General features: G+C 52.6%; 1 protein-coding gene across 1 annotated transcript in view; it reads left to right on the top strand.

Moving 5' to 3' along the window:
• LOC128898215 (heparan sulfate glucosamine 3-O-sulfotransferase 3A1-like) overlaps positions 1–14892 on the top strand; it is a 48848-nt gene extending 33956 nt beyond the window's left edge. The window contains exon 2 of the mRNA XM_054170730.1: positions 14261–14892. Within this exon, the coding sequence (XP_054026705.1) occupies positions 14261–14879 (619 nt within the window). The 3' untranslated portion in view covers positions 14880–14892. The remainder of the gene's footprint in view (positions 1–14260) is intronic.
• Positions 14893–25475: the final 10583 nt, after the last annotated feature.

The raw sequence follows: 25475 nt of genomic DNA, 5'->3' as shown, positions 1-25475 counted from the left end.
AGCAGTGGTGGGACCCGTGAGTGCCTCAGTTCCTTGTTCCAGCAAGGAAAATCAATGTCCTGCATGGCTAATGGCACCAGAGACTTTCTGCTTGTCAATAGCACTTAGGCACAGGCAGTCTCCAGGAGCTGTCCAGATGTACTTCCCAGGGCAGTGGATTTTGGGGAGCTTCTCAGCACAGTTCCTTCTCCCAGGCTGGTCACAGGATGCCCTGACAACAGCATTGTCTCTTGCCCCCAGCTTCATCTCTGCTAGCAGCCAGGAGGCCACCAGTGCAGGGCTCCCTGCTTACCTGCTGCCCTCAGAGCAGCAGCTCTGCACATCAATAATTAATGAGAGCAATTAGGCAGAGGGCTGGCACGCAGTAATTAGCTCTGATCAGTGCAGTGGCCCTTCCCAGGGGCTGGGAAGCTGAGGCAGGAGCTGAGCACTGACGGCACAGTGGAGGGTGGAGGGATGACAGAGGTGTGGAGCCAAGACCCTCACGCAGGCTCCCTCTGTGTGCAAATGTTGCCCTGCCCCTTTGAGATGCCCCTGGGCACATCACTGCAGGCCTGAGGGAGCTGATGCCAGTCTAGGGGGCAGGGGACTCTTGGGAGCAGAACCAACCCCTGCTCTTGGGGACATTCCTTATCAAGTCCAAGTTCAGCCTGGAGAAAAAAAGGCTGAGAGGAGACCTGATTGCTCTCTACAGCTCCCTGAAAGGCAGTTGCAGCCAGGTGGGAGCTGGTCTCTTCTCCCAAGGAACAAGGGATAGGATAAGAGGAAATAGCCTCAGGTTGTACCAGGGGAGGTTTAGGTTGGACATGTGGAACATTTTCTTCCCCAAAAGGGTTGGCAAGTCCTGGCCCAGGCTGTCCAGGGCAGCCCCATCCCTGGAGGGGTTTCAGAGCTGTGTAGCTGTGGTGCTGAGGGCCATGGGTTGGTGGTGCCCTGGCAGTGCTGGGTTCAGGGTTGTGCTCAATGATCTTAAAGATCTCCTCCAACCAAAACAATTCTATGACTCTGATTCTATCCTGGGGACATTGCCACTTCCTGCCAGGTCACCTCAGGCCTAGATCCATGGGGCAGCAGCTGCCCTGCCCTTGGCCAGGGATTGTTCCTGCTCTTCCTGAGCAAGGTCATGGCCCCAGGATCCGGAAGGAGAGAGTCCTCCTGTGGAGTTATCAGAGCAGCCCCTGCACACACGACCCTTGCTCTGTGGAGGTTCTTTGATGGGTTTCCCAGCTCCTCAGGAAGAAGAAGACTTCCTGACTGTGACCTCAGGCTGAGGTGACCCTGGCTGTTGTCCCCATGGATGCTATGCTGGGAGCTTAGTGTCCAAGTCCCTCTTTTGGAAGCAGCGAGGTTGCTCGAATGGTTTCCTCTTCAATGCTGCAGTGCTGCCCACAGTGCTTGGCATGCAGCAGGGGTGCAGCTGGGGGGATCTGCTGAGGAACTGACACAGAGCCTGACACACACACAGGCACAGCCACCTGCCTTGTCCCTGTGCCTCTCAGAACCAGCTGCCAGCTGGACTTGTGTTGAGGCTGGGGCCACCAGCGCTGGTTGCTGCTGGAGGTTTGGGTGGGGACAGGGCAGACAGACAGCTGGGGGTCCTTGTGGGCTGCAGTTCAGCTGGAGGTTGGCACCGTGGATGCTGGCTGCATCCCATGTCAGGCTGTCAGCTATCTCCCAAGCTTCACTGGAAGGAGAGGAGGGAGGGATGGGAAGGCAGCTCTGATAAGATGCTGCATGACAGATACAGTGTGGAAACAGCTGCTGCTGGCTGCAGATGTGAGGAGATGCACAGCTACCCAGACTTGCTCAAATCAGCGCTGTGAGGACAAGCTCAGGACCTCCCAAGGCTGCTGCCTGTGCCAGGCAAGCTCAGAGCAGGCAGTTTTGGGGGGGTGGAGGGTGGTGGGCCCTGCCTCTGTGAGAGTGGTTGGTTTGGGAAGGTCAGACCTGCAGCCAGGTTTGGGGGAGTTTGGGAGTGTGCTCAGGGTGCTGTGGTGCCTCCACGTGCTTTGAGAGCTGCCCTTTCCTCCCAGCACAGCTCAGTGCAGCATGTCTGCATGTCTGCTTTGGTGTTTCAAACCCCTCTGGGCTATTTGGGATAGTTCTGGGAGGGAACCTGTCAGAGGGAGTGTGCCAAGGTGGCAGGAGGCTCCTCAGCACATCTAGGTGGGGGAGGGGGCAGATATCCCAGGGACCATTTACTGCTTGTAGAAGCGAAGCAGTTCTGCCAGACACCTCCCAGCCCATGGTGATCCCAGGAGGTGATGTGCTCCTCCTGCACAGTTTGTAATGGCTCAGGAGGGACAGAAGAACAAAGCCAGAAGAAAACCCAAGGTCTGACCCTGCCACCATGGCTTCACCAGGGTGCAGATGTCCTCTGGGAGATAAGAGTTGTGCTGTAGGGGATGAGATCTGTGCTGTAGGGGATGAGAGCTGTGTTGTAGGGGATGAGAGCTGTGTTGTAGGGGATGAGAGCTGTGCTGTAGGGGATGAGAGCTGTGTTGTAGGGGATGAGAGCTGTGCTGTAGGGGATGAGAGCTGTGTTGTAGGGGATGAGAGCTGTGTTGTAGGGGATGAGAGCTGTGCTGTAGGGGATGAGAGCTGTGTTGTAGGGAATGAGAGTTGTGTTGTAGGGGATGAGATCTGTGCTGTAGGGGATGAGAGCTGTGTTGTAGGGGATGAGAGTTGTGTTGTAGGGGATGAGATCTGTGCTGTAGGGGATGAGAGCTGTGTTGTAGGGGATGAGAGCTGTGTTGTAGGGGATGAGAGCTGTGCTGTAGGGGATGAGAGCTGTGTTGTAGGGAATGAGAGTTGTGTTGTAGGGGATGAGAGCTGTGCTGTAGGGGATGAGAGCTGTGCTGTAGGGGATGAGAGCTGTGTTGTAGGGGATGAGAGCTGTGTTGTAGGGAATGAGAGCTGTGCTGTAGGGGATGAGATCTGTGCTGTAGGGGATGAGAGCTGTGCTGTAGGGGATGAGATCTGTGCTGTAGGGGATGAGAGCTGTGCTGTAGGGGATGAGAGCTGTGTTGTAGGGGATGAGATCTGTGCTGTAGGGGATGAGATCTGTGCTGTAGGGGATGAGAGCTGTGTTGTAGGGGATGAGATCTGTGCTGTAGGGGATGAGATCTGTGCTGTAGGGGATGAGATCTGTGCTGTAGGGGATGAGAGCTGTGTTGTAGGGGATGAGATCTGTGCTGTAGGGGATGAGAGCTGTGCTGTAGGGGATGAGAGCTGTGTTGTAGGGGATGAGAGCTGTGCTGTAGGGGATGAGAGCTGTGTTGTAGGGGATGAGATCTGTGCTGTAGGGGATGAGATCTGTGCTGTAGGGGATGAGAGCTGTGCTGTAGGGGATGAGAGCTGTGTTGTTGGCCCTTCCCAGCCACACTTAGATTTTCCCAAGTGTTTTCTTCACCCAGACAAAACACTTTGGCAGCAGGCTGGGTGGGAATGGGAGGGACCCATGGTCTTTCTTATCCTCTCCCAGGGCTGTTCCTACCTCTCATTTCATTCCAACCTCAGCCCCATCCATCCTCTGCTAAAACCAATGGCAAGGGTGTCCTTTTGATACCATCTGTGGGACTTGATCTCACCTCCAGCAGCACAACCAGCAATTTTTCTCTTTCCCTTACAGCCCTCTCTGATCTTTTGCCACTCTCCTTTCAGCTTCCTCAGTCCCCCCAGCTCTTCTTGGAGGGTTTGATTCATTTCTATCAGCTTCCTGAAGCCCATCTTTCCATTTATTGATTTCACCCAACATCTAAAGGCAGGCAAAGCAGGAGGCTCAGCTAACTCAAACGTGCCCTCATGGCTCATCAAAGGAGATTTAGAGCTTTGCTAGAGCTGCCAGGGCAGCAGAGCCCTGGGCTTGAGGCACCAGCCTCATAGGAGGGACCCATTCATCTCCTTAGGCAGTGGGGTTTAATTAATGTGCACGTACACACTGCTGGTTACATCAAGATCTCACTCCTGCCAGAGCATCTTTCTCTCCAGTCAGCTCCTGTACATGCTGTAATGGTTCTTCTGGGAGCACAGGCAGGAGGCTGGGGGAAAACCAAGCACTTGGAATGGCAGCTTGTGATTTTGTTCATAAATTACTGCTGCAGAGTCTCTCTTTTAAATTATTTGGAAGAAGAGGAGAAATGGAGGAGGAGGGAGGGGGGGAAAAGACACCTTGCTGGTAACCACAGTAGCCCAAGGAGCAATGCACACAACACTTCAGAGGTGGGAGGCTGCATCAAGTCACTGTGATGGTTGTGCCTCAGCATCCCCATCGTCCTTGTTCAGTATCTTCGTGCTCAGGAAGGCTCTGTGTTTCCTCCAGGACTGGCAGTGTGTTACATGCCCATCAGAGTGGTGCCAAGAAGGCAAAGGACCTCCTGGAGTACATTAAGAAGATCAAGGGAGGTTCTTCTCCCCCTCTACTCTGCCCTTGTGAGGCCACAGCTGGAGTCCTGGGGCCAGTTCTGGGCTCCCCAGTTCAAGAGGAACTGCTGGAGAGAGTCCAGGGGAGGCTGCAGAGCTGCTGAGGGGCCTGGAGCAGCTCTGTGAGGAGCAAAGGCTGAGAGCCCTGGGGCTGTTGAACCTGGAGAAGAGCAGCCCCAGAGGGCAGCTGAGCAATGCTCAGCAAGAGCTAAAGGAGCTGTGGGGGGTGAGAGGCTGGGGCCAGACTCTCCTCAGTGGTGCCCAGGGACAGCACAAGGGGCAACAGGCACAAAGTGAAACCCAGGAGGTTGCCTCTGAGCAGAAGGAGAAATTTCTTTGTTGTGAGGGTGCTGGAGGCCTGGAGCAGGCTGTCCAGAGAGGTTGTGGAGTCTCCTGGTCTGGAGAGATTGCAAACCCCCCTGGCCATTGTGCTCCTGGGCAGGCTGCTGTGGGTGCCCTGCTCAAGCAGGGGGTTGGACTGGATGATCTCCAGAGATCTCTTACAACCCCACCATATGTGTCTGCTCCCTTCTTGGAGACAGCAATTGTGGCAGCATTTCCATAGGAAGGTATGAAGTCAAATAACCTTCCTGAGACCATTTTCCTTCTCTGCTCTCCCAGCCCTGCCAGAGCTTCCACCATCCTGCCAGTCACTTACCGCTTGGCATGCAGAAGGCAGCACACAAGTAAGGGGGGCAGAAGCTGCTGCCATGTGGCACTAAAGGGCACTGCAGTGCCAGTGCCCGTCCCAGTTGCTGCTTGGTTTTCCAGGTGGTTGATGGAGAGGTTTGCCTCAAGCCTGGAGCACTGCTAGCTCCCAGAGATGCAAGGGATGAGTTCTTTCTCCTCTTCCTCCCATGCACAGAGCTCAGATCACAGTCTCACAGTATCACCAAGGTTGGAAGAGACCTCAAAGATCATCAAGTCCAACCTGTCACCCAACACCTCATGACTAGACCATGGCACCAAGTGTCACATCCAATCCCCTCTTGAACACCTCCAGGGACGTTGACTCCACCACCTCCCTGGGCAGCACATTCCAATGGCCAACAACTCTCTCAGTGAAGAACTTTCTCCTCACCTCCAGCCTAAACTTCCCCTGCTGCAGCTCGAGACTGTGTCCTCTTGTTCTGGTGCTGGTTGCTAGAGAGAAGAGACCAACCCCTTCCTGGCTACAACCTCCCTTCAGGTAGTTGTAGAGAGCAATGAATCATTTGGCACAAAGAAGCCAGCTGCAGTTTTAACCCTTGGTGGTGCAAAGGCAGGACTCAGGATGGATGTTTGCTGGTGGGCCAGTGTCTGATCCTCCCTATGCCCCCCAGTCACACTTCTGGGAGTAGATTTGGCCTTTCCTTCCCAGAAAGGCTCTTCTGTGGGACTGAAGATCCCACAGCTGATTGGGCTCTTTCCAAAAGAGCAGCATCTCTTTGATAAGGCTTTTCCTGGGATGACCTCTTTGGTGGCACTTCCTCACAAACAGCACTTGCTACCTCAGGAGACTTCCTTTCCCACCACTGCTGAGGGCTGGGAAGCTCCAAACCCTGGCTGCTGAGTCTGGAGCAAAAGCAAACTGCAGCTGGTTTAAGCTGAAGGGGGCAAAAAGTAACAGAGGGCAGAAGTTTCTTGGATGCTGCTCTAAGGTGCTTGAGATCTCATTCACTGGCAACTTATCTCCACTCATGGAAACAAGGAGGCTCCTCAGATGCTCTAATATCTGCTTGGGGGCTTTCCTTCCCCACCACCATGTCTTTGTGTGTATTCCACTGCTTGGATCAGGAGCTCAGGCTGGGGGCAAAGATGAAAAGCAGTCAGGGGACAGGTCTGGGCTGGGCACCACATCACAGGATCACAGGATCAGAGGATGCCAGGGCTTGGAAGGGACCCAAAGAGATCACTGAGTCCAACCCCCCTGCCAGAGCAGGAGCAGAGAATCCAGCACAGGTCACACAGGGACACATCCAGACAGGCCTTGAAAGTCTCCAGAGAAGGAGACTCCACAACCTCTCTGGGCAGCCTGTTCCAGTGCTCTGTGACCCTCACAGTAAAGAAGTTCCCCCTTGTGTTGAGGTGGAACCTCCTGTGCTGCAGCTTACATCCAGGGAGCAAGTGAGCAGAACCTGTCCCCTTCCTCCTGACCCCCAGCCCTCAGATATTTATAAACATCTATTAAATCCCCTCTCAGTCTTCTCTTTTCCAGACTAAAGAGCCCCAGGCCCCTCAGCCTCTCCTCCCCAGGCAGTACTTCAGTCCCCTAAGCATCCTCGGAGCCCTCTGCTGGACCCTCTCCAGCAGATCCCTGTCCCTCTGGAACTGGGGAGCCCAAAACTCAGTGCAGTACTCAAGGTGAGGTCTCACCAGGGCAGAGTAATGAGTGCCTGAGATTTCTCCTTCACCCTGGGTTGTTCCCTGCTCTGGCACCAAGGAGCTGCTGCAAGCTGCAAACCCCAATGGTGCTCCAGAGCCATTCTCTGCATCCTTCTCCTCCCCAGTTATGTAGCAGTTGCTGTTCCAGGCAGGGCACAGCTCACTTTGCTGCTGCAGGTGAGCTCTAGGCAGACCTGGTCATAACCTCAGATGACCTTCTTGTGGACTTTCAGTGCTTAAGAGGAACCAATAAGAAAGCTGGGGACAGACCTTTGAGCAGGACTTGTTGTGACAGGACAAAGGGTGATGGTTTGAAACCAAAAGAGGGAGACTCAAAAGAGGGAGAGAAGGAAGAAATATTTGACAATGAGGATGGTGAGAGCCTGGCCCAGGTTGCCAGGGAGGTGGTAGCTGCCCCATCCCTGGAACTATTGCAGGTCAGGTTGTTTGGACCACTGAGCAACCTGCTCTAGCTGCAGATCATAGAATCAGAGAATCAGAGAATTGTCAGGGTTGGAAGGGACCTCAAGGCTCAGCCAGTTCCAACCCCCCTGCCATGGGCAGGGACACCTCACACTGCAGCAGGTTGCTCACAGCCACCTCCAGCCTGGCTGCAAACACCTCCAGGCAGGAGGCTTCCACCACCTCCCTGGGCAGCCTGTGCCAGTCTCTCACCACCCTCCTGGGGAGCAACTTCTTCCTAACATCCAATCTGAATTTACCCATTTCTAGGTTTGCTCTATTCCCCCCAGTCCTTTCACTCCCTGACACCCTCAAAAGTCCTTCCCCAGCTTTTTTTGTAGCCCCCTTCAGATCCTGGAAGGCCACAATTAGCTCTCCTTGGAGCCTTCTCCTCTCCAGACTGAACAACCCCAATTCCATCACTCTGTCCTCCTAGCAGAGCAGCTCCATCCCTCTGCTCATCCTCGTGGCCCTTCTCTGGACACCTTCCAGCACCTCCAGATCCTTCCAGATGTCCCTGCTCATGGCAGGAGGTTGGACTTGATGCCTTTTGAGGGACATCCCTTCCAGCCCAAACTCTTCTGTGATTCTCTGATTCTAAACAGTCACACTGGACTGGAAAGGAACTCACCTTCAGGGGTTAAGAGGAGATGATTGGGGCAAGCTTTACTAGAAGCCAGAGAGCATGTGAGGCTGATCACTGTAGCCACAGCAGCTTTATCTTTGAGGGTTATGATGGCATTAGGCCTGGTGAAGAGCTGCCTTTATCTGCTGCCACCAGCCTCCCTTTGAGAGAGATCTGGGTTAGATTTCTGTGGGAAAGGTTTGCACCAAGGCAATCCGCAGCTGCTTTTGTGCTGTGCACGCTGCCAAGGAGCTCAGGAGGTCCTGAGCAGGACATGGCTTGGTCCAGCTGGGAGCAAAGCAGCAGATGGACTTCAAACAGCAAACTCATCTCAAGTTCTCTGGATCCAGTGGCCAAAAGCTGCTCCATCTCAGTGGGAAACAGCAGCACGTGGTTGCTCCTCCTACACGAAACAAGCTCCCAAAAATCTCAATTCTGGAACAACCAATTCTTGGTCTCTCACTAATCACCAGCTCCTCGTGGTGATTTAAGCTGGCCAGACAGCAGCAGAGGTCAGCTGAGGCAAACCAGCTGCTTTAACCCATCTCCCAGCCCCCGATGGCGCTGAAGAGGGCACTGAGCATGGGCTGGAGGCAGACCCTGACACCACCTATCAGTGCATCCTCTCCTCCAAGCTGAACTTCCAGAAACACCACCCTTGGCTGCTCAGTCTCATAAGGAGAGGGCCTGAGATGTTATTCTGGTTTCTTGACCTGAAATGATGCTTTCTGCCCCAGAGCTGTGCTCTTGCTAAGAACAGGATCTCAAGATCAGGAGGTGTCTCTGTGGATTCTGATCTCCAGGGCAGGGGGAGGGTCAAGCTAACACTTGTTGTAAAGGCATCACTGTACACTCCATAAAGAGATATCAAAGCCATACAGGCATGATACCAAAGCTCAGTTCCCACACCAGCACTGTCTGAGGGGTGGGAGCCTGTTGCTGGGACACCCCAGCACCTAAGTGCCAGTGTCCAGGACTAGCACACCAGGGAGCATCAGGAATTCCCAGAGCAGATCCAAGTGTGTCACTGGGGGCTGTACCAATCTGCTGGTCAGCCTTTGCACAGCATCCACCCCTAATCCACCCCTCCAAAGTAGCTGAGCCTGCAGCTGCTCCTCTCTCACCCTGGCTGGGTGCTGGAAGTTTTGCTGCAGTGGCTTGGAAGGAAGACTGTGGGACTGGGGTTGTTTAGCCTTCAGAAAAGGAGGCTGAAAGAAGACCTCATTGCCCTCTACAACTGTCTGAAAGCAGGTTAGAGCCAGGTGGGGGCTGGTCTCTTCTTGCATGCAACAAGTGACAGGCCAAGAGGAAGGAGCCTCAAGCTGTGCCAAGGGAGGTTCAGGTTGGACATCAGGAAAAATGTCTTCAAACAGGCTGCCCAGGGAGGTGGTGGAGTCACCACCCCTGGAGGTGTTTAAAAGAGGTGTGGATGTAGTGCTGAGGAACATGGTTTATTGGCAGTAGTGTGGGGTGAGCAGTTGGACTTGGTGATCTCAAAGGTCTGTTCAAACCTCAACAATTCTACAGTTCTATGGTCCTGAGACCTTCCTGGGGCCTTCCAGTATCTGAAGGGGGCTCCAAGAAAGCTGGGGAGGGACTTTTGAGGGTGTCAGGGAGTGATAGGACTGGGGGGGATGGAGCAAAACTAGAAATGGGTAGATTGAGATTGGATGTGAGGAAGAAGTTGCTCCCCAGGAGGGTGGTGAGAGCCTGGCACAGGTTGCCCAGGGAGGTGGTGGAAGCCTCCTGCCTGGAGGTGTTTGCAGCCAGGCTGGATGTGGCTGTGAGCAACCTGCTGTGGTGTGAGGTGTCCCTGCCCATGGCAGGGGGGTTGAAGCTTGAGGTCCCTTCCAACCCTGACAATTCTCTGATTCTAAGACAACTCCAAACCGTTGCATTACCACAATGAGGTCCTGCAAAGCCTGCTGGGGGGGACAAGGGTCCACAGTCCCCACGAACATCATCCCCGGGAGCTACCTCTGGGAGCTCTGACCAGACGTGGGAACAAGCATCTGGGACACCACTGCTGGGCAGAGAGTCTGGGGCTGGAAAGGGCCAGATAGAGCTGTGCATGCAGGGCTGAAATGCTCCATTTGAGGAAGGCCTTCCTCCCCTATTAAGTAATTAAATAAAGCCCCAAGCTCTACTAAAATTAAACTAACAGAACCCATTTATTCTGGCAGGGCTCTCTGGTGCCTGCTCTTGCCAAAAAAACATTTTTGTGGTTCTTGTCTTTTCAAGTGGCTCTTTTGCAATAAAATCCAGATGCCATTAGTCCGGGGGGGGGGGGGGGGGGGGGGGGTCCAGGCAACTGTTTACATCCCTGAAAGATGCCCTTTGTAATGAATTGATCTCCCCAAAGCCGCGGCAAGGCATTCCCCGCGGCTCCCGGCACCTCCCTGCCCTCTGGCCCCGGCGGCAGAGGTGTGTGCTCGTTCCTGGGTGCTGAAGAAAGCTTTTGTGTTGTAGCCTCGCCAGCGAAAGGGTTAACCTCCTCCTGGGGAAGGCACAGCTGAGCTCTCCGCTCTTAACCAAAACGCCGAGGGAACTCAGCTGCCTCCCCACCGCCCTCGTCCCACTGCTGGTTCAGCAGCTCCTGCCCCTGCTCAACAGCAAGCTGCAGTTGCAGGAGGGGAAGGGAGCAGCTGGGGAGCAGGGTATGACCTGGTTCCTTCACCCTTTAAGGGGTTCAAGTCCTTCCAGATGACTCAGTTGTTGCAGGGTTTCCAAAGCAGAGGGCAAGGACACAACATCTGAGAAATGCGGGGTCTGGTGCACGGGAGGACAAACAAAGGTGATGCATGAGAGGGCCCTGAGCAAAATAACCTCTGAACAGGGGCACAGGCCAGAGCAGAGAGGTGCCCAGCACAGTACCTGCTTCCAGATGGTGGCTGCTATCAGGTATCTGCAGAAGGGTGTTTGAAAGGCTCTGGGGAGATCTTCTTGTGGCCTTTCAGTGCTTAAAAGCAACAATCAGAAAGTTTGGGGACAGACTTCTGAGCAGGGTCTGCTGTGACAGGGCATGGGGTGATGGCTTGGAACTGTTGGGTGATAGGTTGGACTCCATGATCTCAAAGGTCTCTTTCAACCTGGTCTATTCTATTCTATTCTATTCTATTCTATTCTATATTCAGACTGGAGAGAAGGTCTCACCACCTTCAGTGGCTCAGGTTGCCCACAGAGGTGTGAGCTGCCCCATGGCTGGAAGCACTGCAGGTCAGGATGTTTGGGGCTGTGAGCAACCTGCTCTGGTTGCAGATGTCCCTGCTGGCTGCAAGGGGCTTGCACTAGATGAGCTGTAAAGGTCCCTTCCACCCCAAAGCATTCTGTGATCCCATGGCAGCTGATGGTTTGTAGGGCTCCTTGTCCTGTGGTCTCCTCCGTTAGGGGCTCCCTGTGGCTGAAGTTCTGGGTCTGCTGGGTATCTTTGCCACCAGCTCATTCCATCCAACCTGAGTTCAGCCAGTCTGTTTCTGAAGCTTTGTTTTGGCCTTTGCAGCACCAAGTGATGGCAAATCTCACCATAGAATATTGTGTCTGCTCAGCAAAGGTCATCCTCATGTGGCTTTTGAACCTAGCTCCATCCTTTGTGTCAGCATCAACTGCCTCTGTCTTCACATCTCCAGGATATGCAGGAGCTCTCTCAGTTGCTTCTCTAGCCTGAATGTTCCAAATTCATGGAGATTCCCCCAAACAGAAACTTAAGGGGGCTACAAGAAAGCTGGGAAGGGAGTTTTTAGGGTGTCAGGGAGGGATAGGGCTGGGGGGAATGGAGCAAAACTAGAAATGGGTAGATTCAGATTGGATGTGAGGAAGAAGTTGCTCCCCAGGAGGGTGGTGAGAGCCTGGCACAGGTTGCCCAGGGAGGTGGTGGAAGCCTCCTGCCTGGAGGTGTTTGCAGCCAGGCTGGATGTGGCTGTGAGCAACCTGCTGCAGTGTGAGGTGTCCCTCCCCATGGCAGGGGGGTTGGAACTGGCTGATCCTTGAGGTCCCTTCCAACCCTGACAGTTCCATGATTCTATGACTCATCAGAGCCCAGCAAAGCTTTGGCTTCTCTAGGACCATGTCTTTGCTCAGGCTCTGCATAATGTGGCTGCAAAGAGACAGAATTGCTTTGGGAAGGGTCAGTCCTTGCTGCCTCATTTGTAACAGAGCAACTCAGCCTGGGGTTGGGTTGTTATTGGTGTTTTTAGCTGTTGTGAGCTTTTCCTTGTTGCTTTTTTCCCCCCTTTTTTTGATAGATGGCTTTAATTTTGCTGGAGTATTGCACAGGTTTGCAAACCAGATGTTGCTGCTGCAAGACAGCAACAATGAGGCAGGCAGGGAGCAGTTCATCACAGCACAGGAGGCTTGCAACCGTGGGGAGGTCAAAGGCAAGGGCTCAGGGCACAGAGGGGATGTGGGTCCCTGCTTCTTGGGACCTGAGGCTGCAGTTGCCATGAGAACTGCTGGTAGCACAGCAGTGAACCTTGGTGGTGCTGCAGCCACCTCCCATCCATCTCCCATCCCCCCTGGGAAGGACTTGACCACAGAAGGAGACCAAGCTGTGGAGAGTGAAAGTGCTGGTAGCACAGCAGTGAACCTCAGTGGTGCTGCAGCCACCTCCCATCCATCTCCCATCCCCCCTGGGAAGGACTTGACCATGGAAGGAGACCAAGCTGTGGAGAGGGAAAGTGCTGAGGGCCTGGCAGGAGGGATGGGTCTGTGTACCCAAGTGATGATGGGGATGGGACAGTCACTGGGGTTTTGCAGGTGCTGGCTCCTGTCTGTGGGAGATAAATGAAGTGATGCAGGTGTGAGGGGGTGGGATGTAGGCTGCCAGGCAAAGGGGAACAAGGAGAGGAGCTGGGAGAACTCAGGAGGAGCAGACAAATGGCTGCTCATGTGGCTCCCAAACCTTTCTAGCTTACCTTGTGTAAGATGGAGGAGCTCAGGTTGTCCTAAAGGTAGTGAAATAAGGATGCTGAGACCCTGGCCCAGGTTGCCCAGAGAGGTGGTAGATGACCCATTCCTGGAACCAGGTCAAGTTGTTTGGGGCTCTGAGCAACCTGCTCTAGGTGCAGATGTCCCTGCAGACTGAAGGGCTTGCACTAGATGGGCTTTAATGCTCTCTTCCAACCCAAACCAGTCTGTGGTTCTGTGATCCTGTGGCCAAATCCTGCAGTCATTAGCAAATCACATCCTATGCCTGACCCTGGAGGGCTTTTGAGCTCTCAAGGAGACCGTGGAGAAGGATTATAACATCATAGAGTGGTCTGGGTTGGAAGGGACCTCCAAAGCTCATCCAGTCCAACTCCCTCTGCAGTCAGCAGGAACATCCTCAACTAGATCAGGTTGCCCAGAGCCCTGTTGAGCCTCACCTTGATTATCTCCAGGGGTGGGGCCTCAACCACTTCCCTGGGCAGCCTGGATGGATCCCAGCTCAAGCCCTAAGCCCCTTCCCACTCCTGGCTGGGAGAGATTCCCAAAGCAGCAGCCTGTGTGCAGAATTTTTTCAGGTGGAAGAAGGAAATTGCTGAGGTCAGGAGGCTGATATTGCACATTTTTACATGACATCAGCTTGCTGCCACCTTGAAAATACCAGAAGATAAAGTCTTACATCCTGGCCCTTGAAAAATCCCCTGTGCCCTGCAGGAAGGGAGTGCTGTTACCAGAAATTCGCTGTTATTCCAGGGAGTTTAAGCCAATGTGCAGGAAACTCCAGCATGGGCAGAGAGGAATTTAAAGGGATGGGACATTTGAAGTGTAGAGGTGAGCTCTGATCTCACATTGCCAGTGCAAGAAGGGAGCTGAAAGACCCCTCAAGTAGTTCTTTATATGTTGTGGAGAGACAGAATGGGTTTAGGTCTAATCCTAGGTAAATAGGCAGGCAGAGGAAGTGGGAAATGAGGAGTGTGTCGAGGTGCTTGGCTGAATTGGAGCATGATTGGACTTGATGATCTCTGAGGTCTTTTCCAACCTTATTTATTCTATGGTGCTATGCCCAGGCAGGTGGTGGAGTCCCCATCCCTGGAGGTGTTCAGAAAAGGATTGCATGTGTCACTTGGTGCCATGGTTTAGTAGTCATGAGCTGTTGGGTGACAGGTTGGACTTGATGATCTCTGAGGTCTTTCCCAACCTTACTGATTCTATGACTCTGTGACTCTATTATTGGACTTGATGATCTCTGAGGTCTTTCCCAGCCTGGTTGATTCTATGAGTCTGTGGTTATTTGGCCTCTTGACAGTCCAGGCAAGGAGGAAAGGCAGCTGGGCTGGAGGCGTGAGGCTCAGGAGCATCCTGCCCTCTGTACCCAGGCCACCCCCAGAGCACCGCCAGCTCTCAGCTTCCCCCAGCCGACCCAGCGGCCTTCAGCACTAACGTGTCCCTCCCCTCCTTCTCTCTCAGGGACCTGATGCCCAGGACCCTGGAGGGGCAGATCACCATGGAGAAGACCCCCAGCTACTTCGTCACCAAGGAGGCCCCGGCTCGCATCTCCTCCATGGCCAAGGGCACCAAGCTGATCGTGGTGGTGCGGGACCCGGTGACCAGAGCCATCTCGGACTACACCCAGACGCTCTCCAAGAAGCCTGACATCCCCACCTTCGAGAGCCTGACCTTCAAAAACAGGACTACAGGCCTGATCGACACCTCCTGGAGCGCCATCCAGATCGGCATCTACGCCAAGCACCTGGAGAACTGGCTGCTCCACTTCCCCCTGGGGCAGATCCTCTTTGTCAGCGGGGAGAGGCTGATCAGCGACCCCGCGGGGGAGCTGGGCAGGGTCCAGGACTTTCTGGGCCTCAAGAGGATCATCACCGACAAACACTTCTACTTCAACAAGACCAAGGGCTTCCCCTGCCTGAAGAAGGCGGAAGGCAGCAGCAAACCTCACTGCCTGGGGAAGACCAAAGGCAGGACCCACCCTGACATAGACCAGGAGGTGGTGCAGAGACTGAGGGACTTCTACCGGCCCTTCAACATGAAGTTCTACCAGATGACAGGGCAGGACTTTGGCTGGGACTGAGGCTGACACACACAAACAAACAAACAAACAAACAAATAATAATTTAAGTAAAAGGAAAATATAATATAATATATATTTTTTTTACCTACCAGTAGAGAGGGGAAAAATACAGAAGAATAAGAAAATAATAATAGTTGTGCTGAAACCTGATTTGTTCTGATTACTTCTTTTGGGGGGGAGTGGGGGTTGACTCTCTTTTGACCTTGCTTTGTTTCCTTTCTCCTCTCAGAGAGGAGCATGGAGAAGGGTGCTTGGGGGGACCCTGGGGACAGCCAGGTTTTGCCTTGCAAATGCCATTTGAGACCAGATCTCAGCCATTTGAGACCAGATCTCAGCCATTTGGGACCAGATCTCAGCCATGTGAGACCAGATCTCAGCCATTTGAGACCAGATCTCAGCCATTTGAGACCAAATCTCAGCCATTTGAGACCAGATCTCAGCCATTTGGGACCAAATCTCAGCCATTTGAGACCAGATCTCAGCCATTTGGGACCAAATCTCAGCCATTTGAGACCAGATCTCAGCCATTTGGGACCAAATCTCAGCCATTTGAGACCAGATCTCATCCCTTTTGACCATGAAGCAAAGGTTTTGACCATGAAGCAAAGGTTTTGACAATGAAACACACACCTCAGGGATGAGGTGGATGTGGCCATGCAGAAAAGGAGGCTGTGAACCTGCTCCTGTTGGGCATCACCTGTAGCTTGGCTGCTTCCTTTGGTGGGCCCAGGGCTTAGCACTGTCTCTGTAAACCACCAACAATGAAGACAAACAGGTGTAAAGTTTTGAGATGTCCTCAGAGCCCCCTCCAGCACTGAGAACGGTGCTTGGGGGGACCCTGGGGACAGCCAGGTTTTGCCTTGCAAATGCCATCTGAGACCAGATCTCAACCTTTTGAGACCAGATCTCATCCCTTTTGACCATGAAACAAAGGTTTTGACAATGAAACAAACACCTCAGGGATGAGGTGGATGTGGCCATGCAGAAAAGGAAGCTGTGAACCTGCTCCTGTTGGGCATCACCTGTAGCTTGGCTGCTGCCTTTGATGGGCCCAGGGGGCTCCCTCCAGCATTGAGAAGGGTGCTTGGGGGGGGACCTTGGGGTCAGCCAGGTTTTGCCTTGCAAATGCCATTTGAGACCAGGTCTCAACCCTTTTGATAATGAAACACCTCAGAGATGAGGTGGATGTGGCCATGCAGAAAAGGAGGCTGTGAACCTGCTCCTGTTGGGCATCACCTGTAGCTTGGCTGCTTCCTTTGGTGGGCCCAGGGCTTAGCACTGTCTCTGTAAACCAACAAAAATGAAACCAAACAGATGCAAAGTTTTGAGATGTCCTCAGAGCCTCCTCCAGCATTGAGAAGGTTGCCTGGGGGGGACCTTGGGGTCAGCCAGGTTTTGCCTTGCAAATGCCATCTGAGACCAGATCTCAGCCATTTGAGACCAAATCTCAGCCATTTGAGACCAAATCTTAACCTTTTGAGACCAGCTCTCATCCCTTTTGACCATGAAACAAAGTTTAACCTCTCATTTGGTTTTCAGAACCTGACCTTCAGGGACTTTTTTTTTTGTAATTGAATTAAATCTTGGGTGATTATTAATGTGTTTTTTTTAAATTAGCCAATTTTCTGTTTACTTTTGCCCTCCCCTCCCCCCCCCCCCCTTTAAAATCAAGCTCTTTTCATCAACCCATCTACTTATTTTTCACCTTCCAGAAGCCAAACCTAATAATCCTTTGCTTTGTTTTCAGACCAAACAATTTGGGTAGCCAAAAAAGTGAAAGAAAACAAATGAGCCTTTTGACTCTTGTGATGAACACTGCCAGGTTGTCAAAAGGCCTCATTCAGAGGAGCTGGCTCTAAACCAGTGCTCCCCACTGCCAGCAACATGCACCCCTTCTGCTATGCTGACAGCAGAGTGCTTTCCATGGGGGTGTGTGGTGGGGTCCTGTCTGAAGGGGTTTGGGTGATGGGGCAAGGAGAACTGAGGGGGAAGGAGGAGCAAGAGCATTGGGTGTGCAGGGCTTTAAAAGTTGCCAGGCAAAGCCAATCTCCAGAGTGCAGTAACCAGGAGCTTTAAATCCTTTGCTTTGATCCTTATCACCCTTTTTTTTTTTGGGGGGGGGGGGGGGGGGGGGGCTAGTGGAAATGTCTCAGTGGCAGAAATCTATTAGTGAAGCAGGATTTTGTATTACCAGGGGCTCATTCATCTGCTGGCTCTGTATCTTCAGCATTTCCTGGACCATAGGAGCACCTCATTATCCCTTGGTGCTGTCTAAGCACAACACAGTGATGCTCCCTCTCCTGAGTCTACTAACTTCACAAAGCCCCAGATGTGGTAAAACAAGTTATGTGTGGGATCACCTGGTAATCTGGTTAGGAGGAAGGCTGGGGACCAAGTTCCCTGGTTGTCCTGCACGCTGGCCAAGGTCTTTAAATCACAGCAGAGCAGAGATTTCAAGGAGTCTGGAGAGGAGAAAGTACAGGGTGGAGTCATTTCCACCTTGGGTTGTCTTGCTTGACAGGTTAGGAAAACAGCTTGATGCTTGCTCAACTTCCTGGCACCAGGTTCCACTGCAAGTGTGGAGCCACACTCCCTCCTGGCTGTCCTGAGCCTCCCCCTCCCTACCCATTCCTGCACATCTCCCTCTGTTCCCAAGGATGCAGAGTCCTGGGACCTTGCTATTCCCTGAAGTCACACAGGGTTTTGCAGGCAAGGCCCATTTCCCAAGGTAATTAAAATAATTAGGTTACAGGGCCCCAAGACCTTCTCACACTGTTGCATCCCAAAGCCTTCCCTTCAGGTTTCTGTGTCCTGGCTGGTGAAGCAGCAGTGCTGAGCAGGTGGCACCAAAGTTGGCTGTGCTTAGCAGTTGGTCCTGGTATGGCAGGGCTCAGTGCCACCCCTGCTATCTCCCCTGGTACTTCAGCTCTTTCTCACCATTCTTCTGGTGTGTCCTGTTCTAAGGCCCTTTTTGGCAGTGTCCTTTGCCACATCTGGGGAAGTGCCTCCTGCAAACACTGCAGGAAGGCAGGTGAAGGCTCAAGCAGAGCCCAAACAGCGCTTTCTCTTGCTGCCTCCCTTCAGCCCCTCAATGCTCATGCAAGAAATGGCATGAGAAAAATCAGAGGTGGTCAAGCACCTTAGGCTTCATGTGGTCATGGTCCCTCCCAGTATCTCTGCAACTCATTGCTGGAGCTCAAAGCTCCCAAATCAGAAATAACTGGAAGGGTGTTGGAATTCTGGTACCAGTCCCTCAAAGTGCCACTGCAATCTGCTCCCTGCCCATGCCAGTCAGATCAAGGGCAAATGGCCTGAAGGCATGGCCAAAAGAAAGGGGATTCATTGCTGGGAAAACCTTTCTAACAGCAAGGCTTGTTGGGGCAGGGTTGGGAGATGGCCACCATCCCTTCCACCCAAGTGCAAAAGCCTTGGCAGTGAGGAGCAGGCATGACTCACTGATGGGCACAGCTGAAGGGGCATTACTGAGGGGCACAAAATCTGAGGTTGTCCAAGCTGAAGAAGAAGATTTAAGATGCCATTTCTTTGGTGCTTCAAGGAGACATTAGGTTGGGCTGATCTGTACCTGCCCTTGACAGGTATAAGCATCACTGAAGGCTATGATTATAAAAAATCAATGTAATTCTCTCCCTGTTGTCTCTCCCACAGTCACATTTAGCCCAGTATAAAGCAGCTTTATAGCACCACAGATTGTTCTCCTGTTGGACCAGCTGTAGCAATGCCAAGCACCTTCAGACGAGTTTCTGCCACTGCCACCAGATCACTCTCATTGCATCAGCAAAGCTTTGCTGTGCACACAAGCTCAGCTAGCACATGTGCCTTTAAAACCTCTTCCCAGCACACTGAACTCAACTCCACAGGCACTCTCACAGAATCACAGAGGGGTGGGCTTGGAAGGGACCTCTGGAGATCATCCACTCCAACCTCCTGCTAAAGCAGGGCACCCACAGCAGCCTGCCCAGGAGCACAGTGCCCAGCTGGAATTGGAATCTCTTCACACAAAGAGACTCCACAACCTCCCTGGACAGCCTGCTCCAGGCTTCCAGCACCCTCACAACAAACAACTTTCTCCTCATGTTCAAGTGAAACCTCCTGGGCTCCAGTTTGTGCCCATTGCCCCTTGTCCTGTCCCTGGGCAGCATTGAAAAGAGCCCAGCCCCAGCCTCGGCCCCCACAGGTCCTTCAGCTCTTGCTGAGCATTGCTCAGCTCCCTTCTGGGGCTGCTCTTCTCCAGGCTCAACAGCCCCAAGGCTCTCAGCCTTTCCTCCTCACAGAGATGTTTCAGGCCCCTTAGCATCTTTGTAGCTTCTGCTGGCCTGTCTCCAGTAGTTCCCTGTCCCTCTTCAACTGAGGAGCCCAGAACCAGACAAAGGACTCCATCTGTGGCCTCACCATGGTAGAGTAGAGGGCAGGAGAACCTCCCTCGACCTGTTGGCCACACTCTTGTTAATGCACCCCAGGAGACCATTTGCCTTCTTAGCCACAAGAGCATATTGATGACTGATGAGGAACTTGTCCACCAGCACTCCCAGGTCCTTCTCCATGGAGCTGCTTTCCAGCAGGCCACCCCTCACCTGTACTGCTGCAGGGAGTTGTTCCTGCCCTTGTTGAACTTACACGAGGTTTCTTTCCCCTAAACCCTTCAGTGTTTCACTTCCACCAGCTTCTGAGGGTTTGATTTCCTTGCTGCACAGCCAGTGGAACTACAGTGGTGTCTCAGACTCTAATTTGATTCTTTTTTTGATCATAGCCATAAGTAGTTTTGAAAAATCCCTCCATGTATGAACAAAGGCTTTTAAAAGAGGCTGTGCAATCAGGTTCCTTTGAACTGCTTTGAACTGCACTGACATTGAAGCCTCTGAACTCTTCAGGATCCTGTTAAAATCCAGACATGAAGTTTAAATTATTTTATCCTCAGAAGAATGGGAAGTAAACTATTGACACTATTGAAATTATTCATCAGGAACAGTGTGGCCAGCAGGAGCAGGGAGGTCATTCTGCCCTGTGCTCAGCACTGGTTAGGTCACACCTTGAGTCCTGTGTCCAGTTCTGGGCCCCTCAGTTTAGGAAAGATGTTGAGTTGCTGGAAGGTGTCCAGAGAAGGGCAACAAAGCTGGGGAGGGGTCTGGAGCACAGCCCTGTGAGGAGAGGCTGAGGGAGCTGGGGTTGCTTAGCCTGGAGAAGAGGAGGCTCAGGGGAGACCTTCTTGCTCTCTCCAACTCCATGAAGGGACGTTGTAACCAGGTGGGGGTTGGTCTCTTCTCCCAGGCAACCAGCAGCAGAACAAGAGGACACAGTCTCAAGCTGTGCCAGGGGAGGTTTAGGCTGGAGGTGAGGAGAAAGTTCTTCCCAGAGAGAGTTGTTAGCCATTGGGATGTGCTGCCCAGGGAGGTGGTGGAGGCCCCCATCCCTGGAGGTGTTCAAGAAGGGGTTGCACATGGCACTTGGAGCCATGGTTTAGTCATGAGGTGTTGGGTGACAGGTTGGACTTGATGATCCTTGAGGTCTCTTCCAACCTTATTGATTCTATGAGTCTATGAAAACCTCGCCCCCTCCTAGCCCTCCAGTCCTAAGCATATGTGAGGGGACAGCACAAGTCTCAATGAATAAGAAAGAAACTATCTGCTAGGGGTTGATTTATTCTCTTTTTTTTCTGAAGCAGAAAAAAAACCCACACAGCAATGATGAGAAACTAATTAAGTGCATTTAAATTCTTCTGCTTCCAACAATCCAATGTGCCATTAGGCACTGATGAACCTTAAGGCTTATAAACCATGCAACATTTAGATGTGAGAACATTTGCTTTAAGAGGGGGGGGGGGAAAGCAACACACACACACAAAATGAGTAGCAAAAAACCATGAAACATTCTGTTGGGTGCCAGATTCATCATAAGGGAGAAAGCTTTTCACACTGAGAGTGGTGAGACCTTGGCCACAGGGGTGGGAGATCCCTGCAACCGTTGCAGCCAGGTTGGTTTGGGCTCTGAGCAACCTGCTCTGGTTGCTGATGTCCCTGTTGACTGAAGGGTTGGACCTGGTGAGCTTTAAAGGTCCCTTCCAACCCAGCCCATCCTGTGATTCTATGACCTTGGAGCAGACAGACACATCTCCTTCAGCTCTCCATTTCCAGCACTGCCCAGGTACCCTTGATCTCAGGCAGCAGATCTCTGTGGGTCCACACAGCACCTTGTTCAGCCCAGCCCCAATAACAGGGCACCTGTCTTGGTCCACAGAGGGAAAGAGACTCTGTTCTTTAAAATATCCCTGTGTTATGAAATTAGAGGCACAAATGAGGCCAACATATCAACAGCTAGACTATTTATTACACAAATGAAGTGGATGGGTCAGAAGGGGAGAGAGAGAAAATAGAGAGGGAGAGAGAGAAGAGGGAGAAAGAGAAGGGGAAAGGAATTATATTACCACACCCCTCACCCCCCAAGAGAGTTTGGGTCTGTGGAGGAAGGGTGCTGCAGCTTTGGCTGTAGAGGAGGGGACATCCTTGTTGGCTGTGCTGTCCTCTGAGCAGCCTCTTCAGTTCCATGAATTGCAGCAGGCAGAACTTAGGACACACAGAGAGGGTTCCTCTTGGTCTGCTTCTTCCAGGCTCCATGGTGATGTCTCTGTCCTTTTCTCTCCTGGTATCCTCTCTGTTTTCCTTCAGAGCAGCACTGCCCAGGTCTTTTCCTTCGTTCCTGTTTTCCTTCTCAGGAGCATGGTATCATAGTATCATAGTATCAGTCAGGGTTGGAAGGGACCACAAGGATCATCTAGTTCCAACCCCCCTGCCATGGGCAGGGACACCCCACACTAGATCAGGCTGGCCAGACCCTCAACTTCCAGGGCTGGGACAGGGCCCCAACCACCTCCCTGGACAACCCATTCCAGGGCTTCACCACTCTCCTGGGGAAGAACTTCCTCCTCACCTCCAGCCTGAATCTCCCCACCTCCAGCTTCATTCCATTCCCCCTAGTCCTATCACTACCTGAGATCCTGAGAAGTCCCTCCCCAGCCTTCTTGTTCCTTCTCTTGAGCCAGTAGTTGCTCAGATCTTTTATACAGTTTTTAGGTATGTATATTCCAGAGAGTATGGTCAGCAGTGGCCTCTGCCCAGTATTCCCAGGGCAGCTGCAGTCTGGTGACCAATCTTTATCTATGCACCTTCCAGAGAGTCCTTCCAGTGGTGTCTGCCCCATACAGCTGTTGTCTGGGCAAGCAGCAAAGGTGATTTTATCTTTGTTGACTCACATCAAGAGAGACAAGATTTATTCTCTCACAGCACCACAGCCTTGGAGCACACCAGGAGCTTTGAAGCAGGGGTGCTGAGCACAAATACTGTCCCCCAAAGTCTTCAAAACTCAGGTTTTTCTCCACTGATGGGGACACGCTTTGGCACTGTCTTGGAGAGGCCCATTCAGAAGAGCAGCTGAACCTGAGAAGCTCCTTCAGCCAGGGAGCAGCCCAAGCCTGACCTTAGGGAATTTTGCACTGTGTTTCAATTGCCCACACCTGGAAAACTGCAGAGAAATGGGGATTTCTTCACCCCTTTGGCAAGACAAAGCCCAGCCCCTCTGCTGCTGCAATTCACAGTATCACAGTATCACAGTATCACTAAGGTTGGAAGAGACCCCAAGGATCATCAAGTCCAACCTGTCCCAACAGACCTCACGACTAGACCATGGCACCAAGTGCCACATCCAATCTCCCCTTGAACACCTCCAGGGACGGGGACTCCACCACCTCCCTGGGCAGCACATCCCAATGGCGAACGACTCTCTCAGTGAAGAACTTCTTCCTCACTTCGAGTCTAAACCTCCCCTGGCACAGCTTGAGACTGTGTCCCCTTGTTCTGGTGCTGGTTGCCTGGGAGTAGAGACCAACCCCTTCCTGGCTACAACCACCTTTCAGGTAGTTGTAGAGGGCAATGAGGTCTCCCCTGAGCCTCCTCTTCTCCAGGCTAAACAATCCCAGCTCCCTCAGCCTCTCCTCATAAGGCTGTGCTCCAGACCCCTCCCCAGCCTTGTTGCCCTTCTCTGGACACCTTCAAGTCTCTCAATGTCCTTCTTAAACTGAGGGGCCCAGAACTGGACACAGGACTCAAGGTGTGTCCTAACCAGTGCTGAGCACAGGGCACAATGACCTCCCTGCTCCTGCTGGCCACACTATTCCTAATGCAGCCAGGATGCCATTGGCCCTCTTGGCCACCTGGGCACACTGCTGGCTCATGTTTAGGCAGGTGTCAATCAGCACCCCCAGGTCCCTCTCTGTTTGGCAGCTCTCAGCCACTCTGACCCCAGCCTGTAGCTCTGCATGGGGTTGCCGTGGCCAAAGTGCAGCCCCTGGCACTTGGACTTGTTAAATGCCATGCCATTTCACACCACCCTCATTCCTGTAAGGGCAAGGAGCAGACTGCTGCAGCCACGCTGCAGTTTGAGGTGACTCTGTGCTGTGGAGGATTTCTTCAGCTCCTAAGGGAATGCTGCCACCCAGTAATCCATGCAGTTAAATGGGATATAAACACCAAGGTGGCAGGAACCCGCAGGAAGGCTGGAGAAGGACTTTTCCTAAGGGTGCCTAGCAATAGGGCACGGGGCGGATGGTTTGAAGCTGAGGGAGAGAAAGTTTGGACTGGATCTGAGGAAGATAAAGGTGTTCCAGACCAGGTTAAACCTTAAGCAGCAGAGTCTAGTTGAGAGGCATCCATGCCCATGGAAGAGGGGTTGGAGTAGGCAATGCCTTCCAACCTAAGCCATTCTATGGTTCTATGATGATTCTGTGAAGAGAAGTGTCTGGGTCCTCTATGTGGTATTCAGGGTGGTCTTTGGGGTGCAGCTGCCCAGGGGGGTGGTGGAGTCACCATCACTGGAAGTGTTTAGGAAGAGGCTGGATGAGGCACTCAGTGCCATGGTTTAGTTGATTAGATGGTGATAGGTTGGACTCAATGATCTCAAAGGTCTTTTCCAACCTGGTAAATTCTGTACTAGATTCTGTACTAAGTCAGATTTCCAGCAATGATGGGTCAGTCACTCCAAGAAGGACAGTGAGGTGCTGAAGTGTGTCCACAGACAGGCAACAAAGTGAAAAGTCTGCAAAGCAGGTCTGGTGAGGAGCAGTTGAGGCACCTGAGGCTGTTCAGCCTGGAGAAAAGGAGAAAATGAGGTTGAGAGAGGAGAAAAGGAGGTTGAGAGGAGACCTTCTGGCTCTCTACAACACCCTGAAAGAGGTTGGAGCCAGGTGGAGGTTGGTCTCTTCCCCAAAGAACAAGTGATAGGACAAGAGGAGAGAGTCTCAGGCTCACCAGGGGAGATTTATGTTGGACAGGAGGAACAATTTCTTTCCCCAAAGGGCTGTCATGCCCTGGAAGAAGCTGCCCAGTGGTGGATTCCCCATCCCTGGAGGGATTTCAAAGCTGTGTAGATGTTCTGTTGAGGGAGGTGGTCCAGTGGTGGACTTGGCAGTGCTGGGTTAATGGTTGGATGTGCTGATCCTAAAAAGCTCTTCCAACCAAAACAGTTCTGTGGTTCTATGGTCTGGCCATGCCTACCCTGATCTGAGTGATTTGGCCTAACACTTGGCCTCCTTGGTTCTCCCCCAGTCACACAAGCATCCACCACATTAGAGCTCCACATCAGGGGGGGAAAAAAACCCCAATTAAACATTGCCCTTTTCCTTAACCATTAAACCAATTCTTGTGGATACATAATGGTTTCTGAGTTTTCTCTCCTCCCTCCCTTCCCTTCACTTGCTGGTACTGTCACCTCTCTCTCCCCCCCCTCCTCCTTTGGTGCTATTTCAGCATGAACCAGGCTGATTTTCATTTCATTTAAGAATAAAAAAAGCACACATTTAATAAAGTTTACGGGTACTGAGAGGCTGTGCTCTCTTTTTGCTGGCAGCAGCAACCTGGAAAGAGTGGGCTGGCTTCTGAAAGGAATAAAAAGGGGGGTGGGGGGGGGAGGGGGAGCAGGGAGAAACACAGAATTCCCTACTTGTGTCTGATTTTAGTCTCCTAAACCTAATGAACACATCCAAGTGCTGGGTTCTACACATTGGCCACAGGGACCCCAGGCAGTGCTACAGGCTGGGATCAGAGTGGCTGAGAGCAGCCAGGCAGAAAGGGACCTGGGGGGACTGGTTGATAATAGGCTGAACATGAGTCGGCAGTGTGCCCAGGTGGCCAAGAAGGCCAAGGGCATCCTGGCCTGCATCAGGAACAGTGTGGCCAGCAGGAGTAGGGAGGTCATTCTGCCCTGTGCTCAGCACTGGTTAGGTGACATCTTGAGTCCTGTGTCCAGTTCTGGGCTCCTCAGTTTAGGAAAGATGTTGAGCTGCTGGAAGGTGTCCAGAGAAGGGCAACAAAGCTGGGGAGGGGTCTGGAGCACAGCCCTGTGAGGAGAGGCTGAGGGAGCTGGTGTTGCTTAGCCTGGAGAAGAGGAGGCTCAGGGGAGACCTCATTGCTCTCTACAACTCCCTGAAGGGAGGTTGTAGCCAGGTGGGGGTTGGTCTCTTCTCCCAGGCAACCAGCAGCAGAACAAGAGGACACAGTCTCAAGCTGTGCCAGGGGAGGTTCAGGCTAGAGG

This window comes from Dryobates pubescens, chromosome 20 (assembly GCF_014839835.1).
Source record: "Dryobates pubescens isolate bDryPub1 chromosome 20, bDryPub1.pri, whole genome shotgun sequence".
Taxonomy (NCBI): domain Eukaryota; kingdom Metazoa; phylum Chordata; class Aves; order Piciformes; family Picidae; genus Dryobates; species Dryobates pubescens.
Note: the sequence above shows the minus strand (reverse complement) of the source record. Positions and strands in the feature narration are given on the sequence as shown.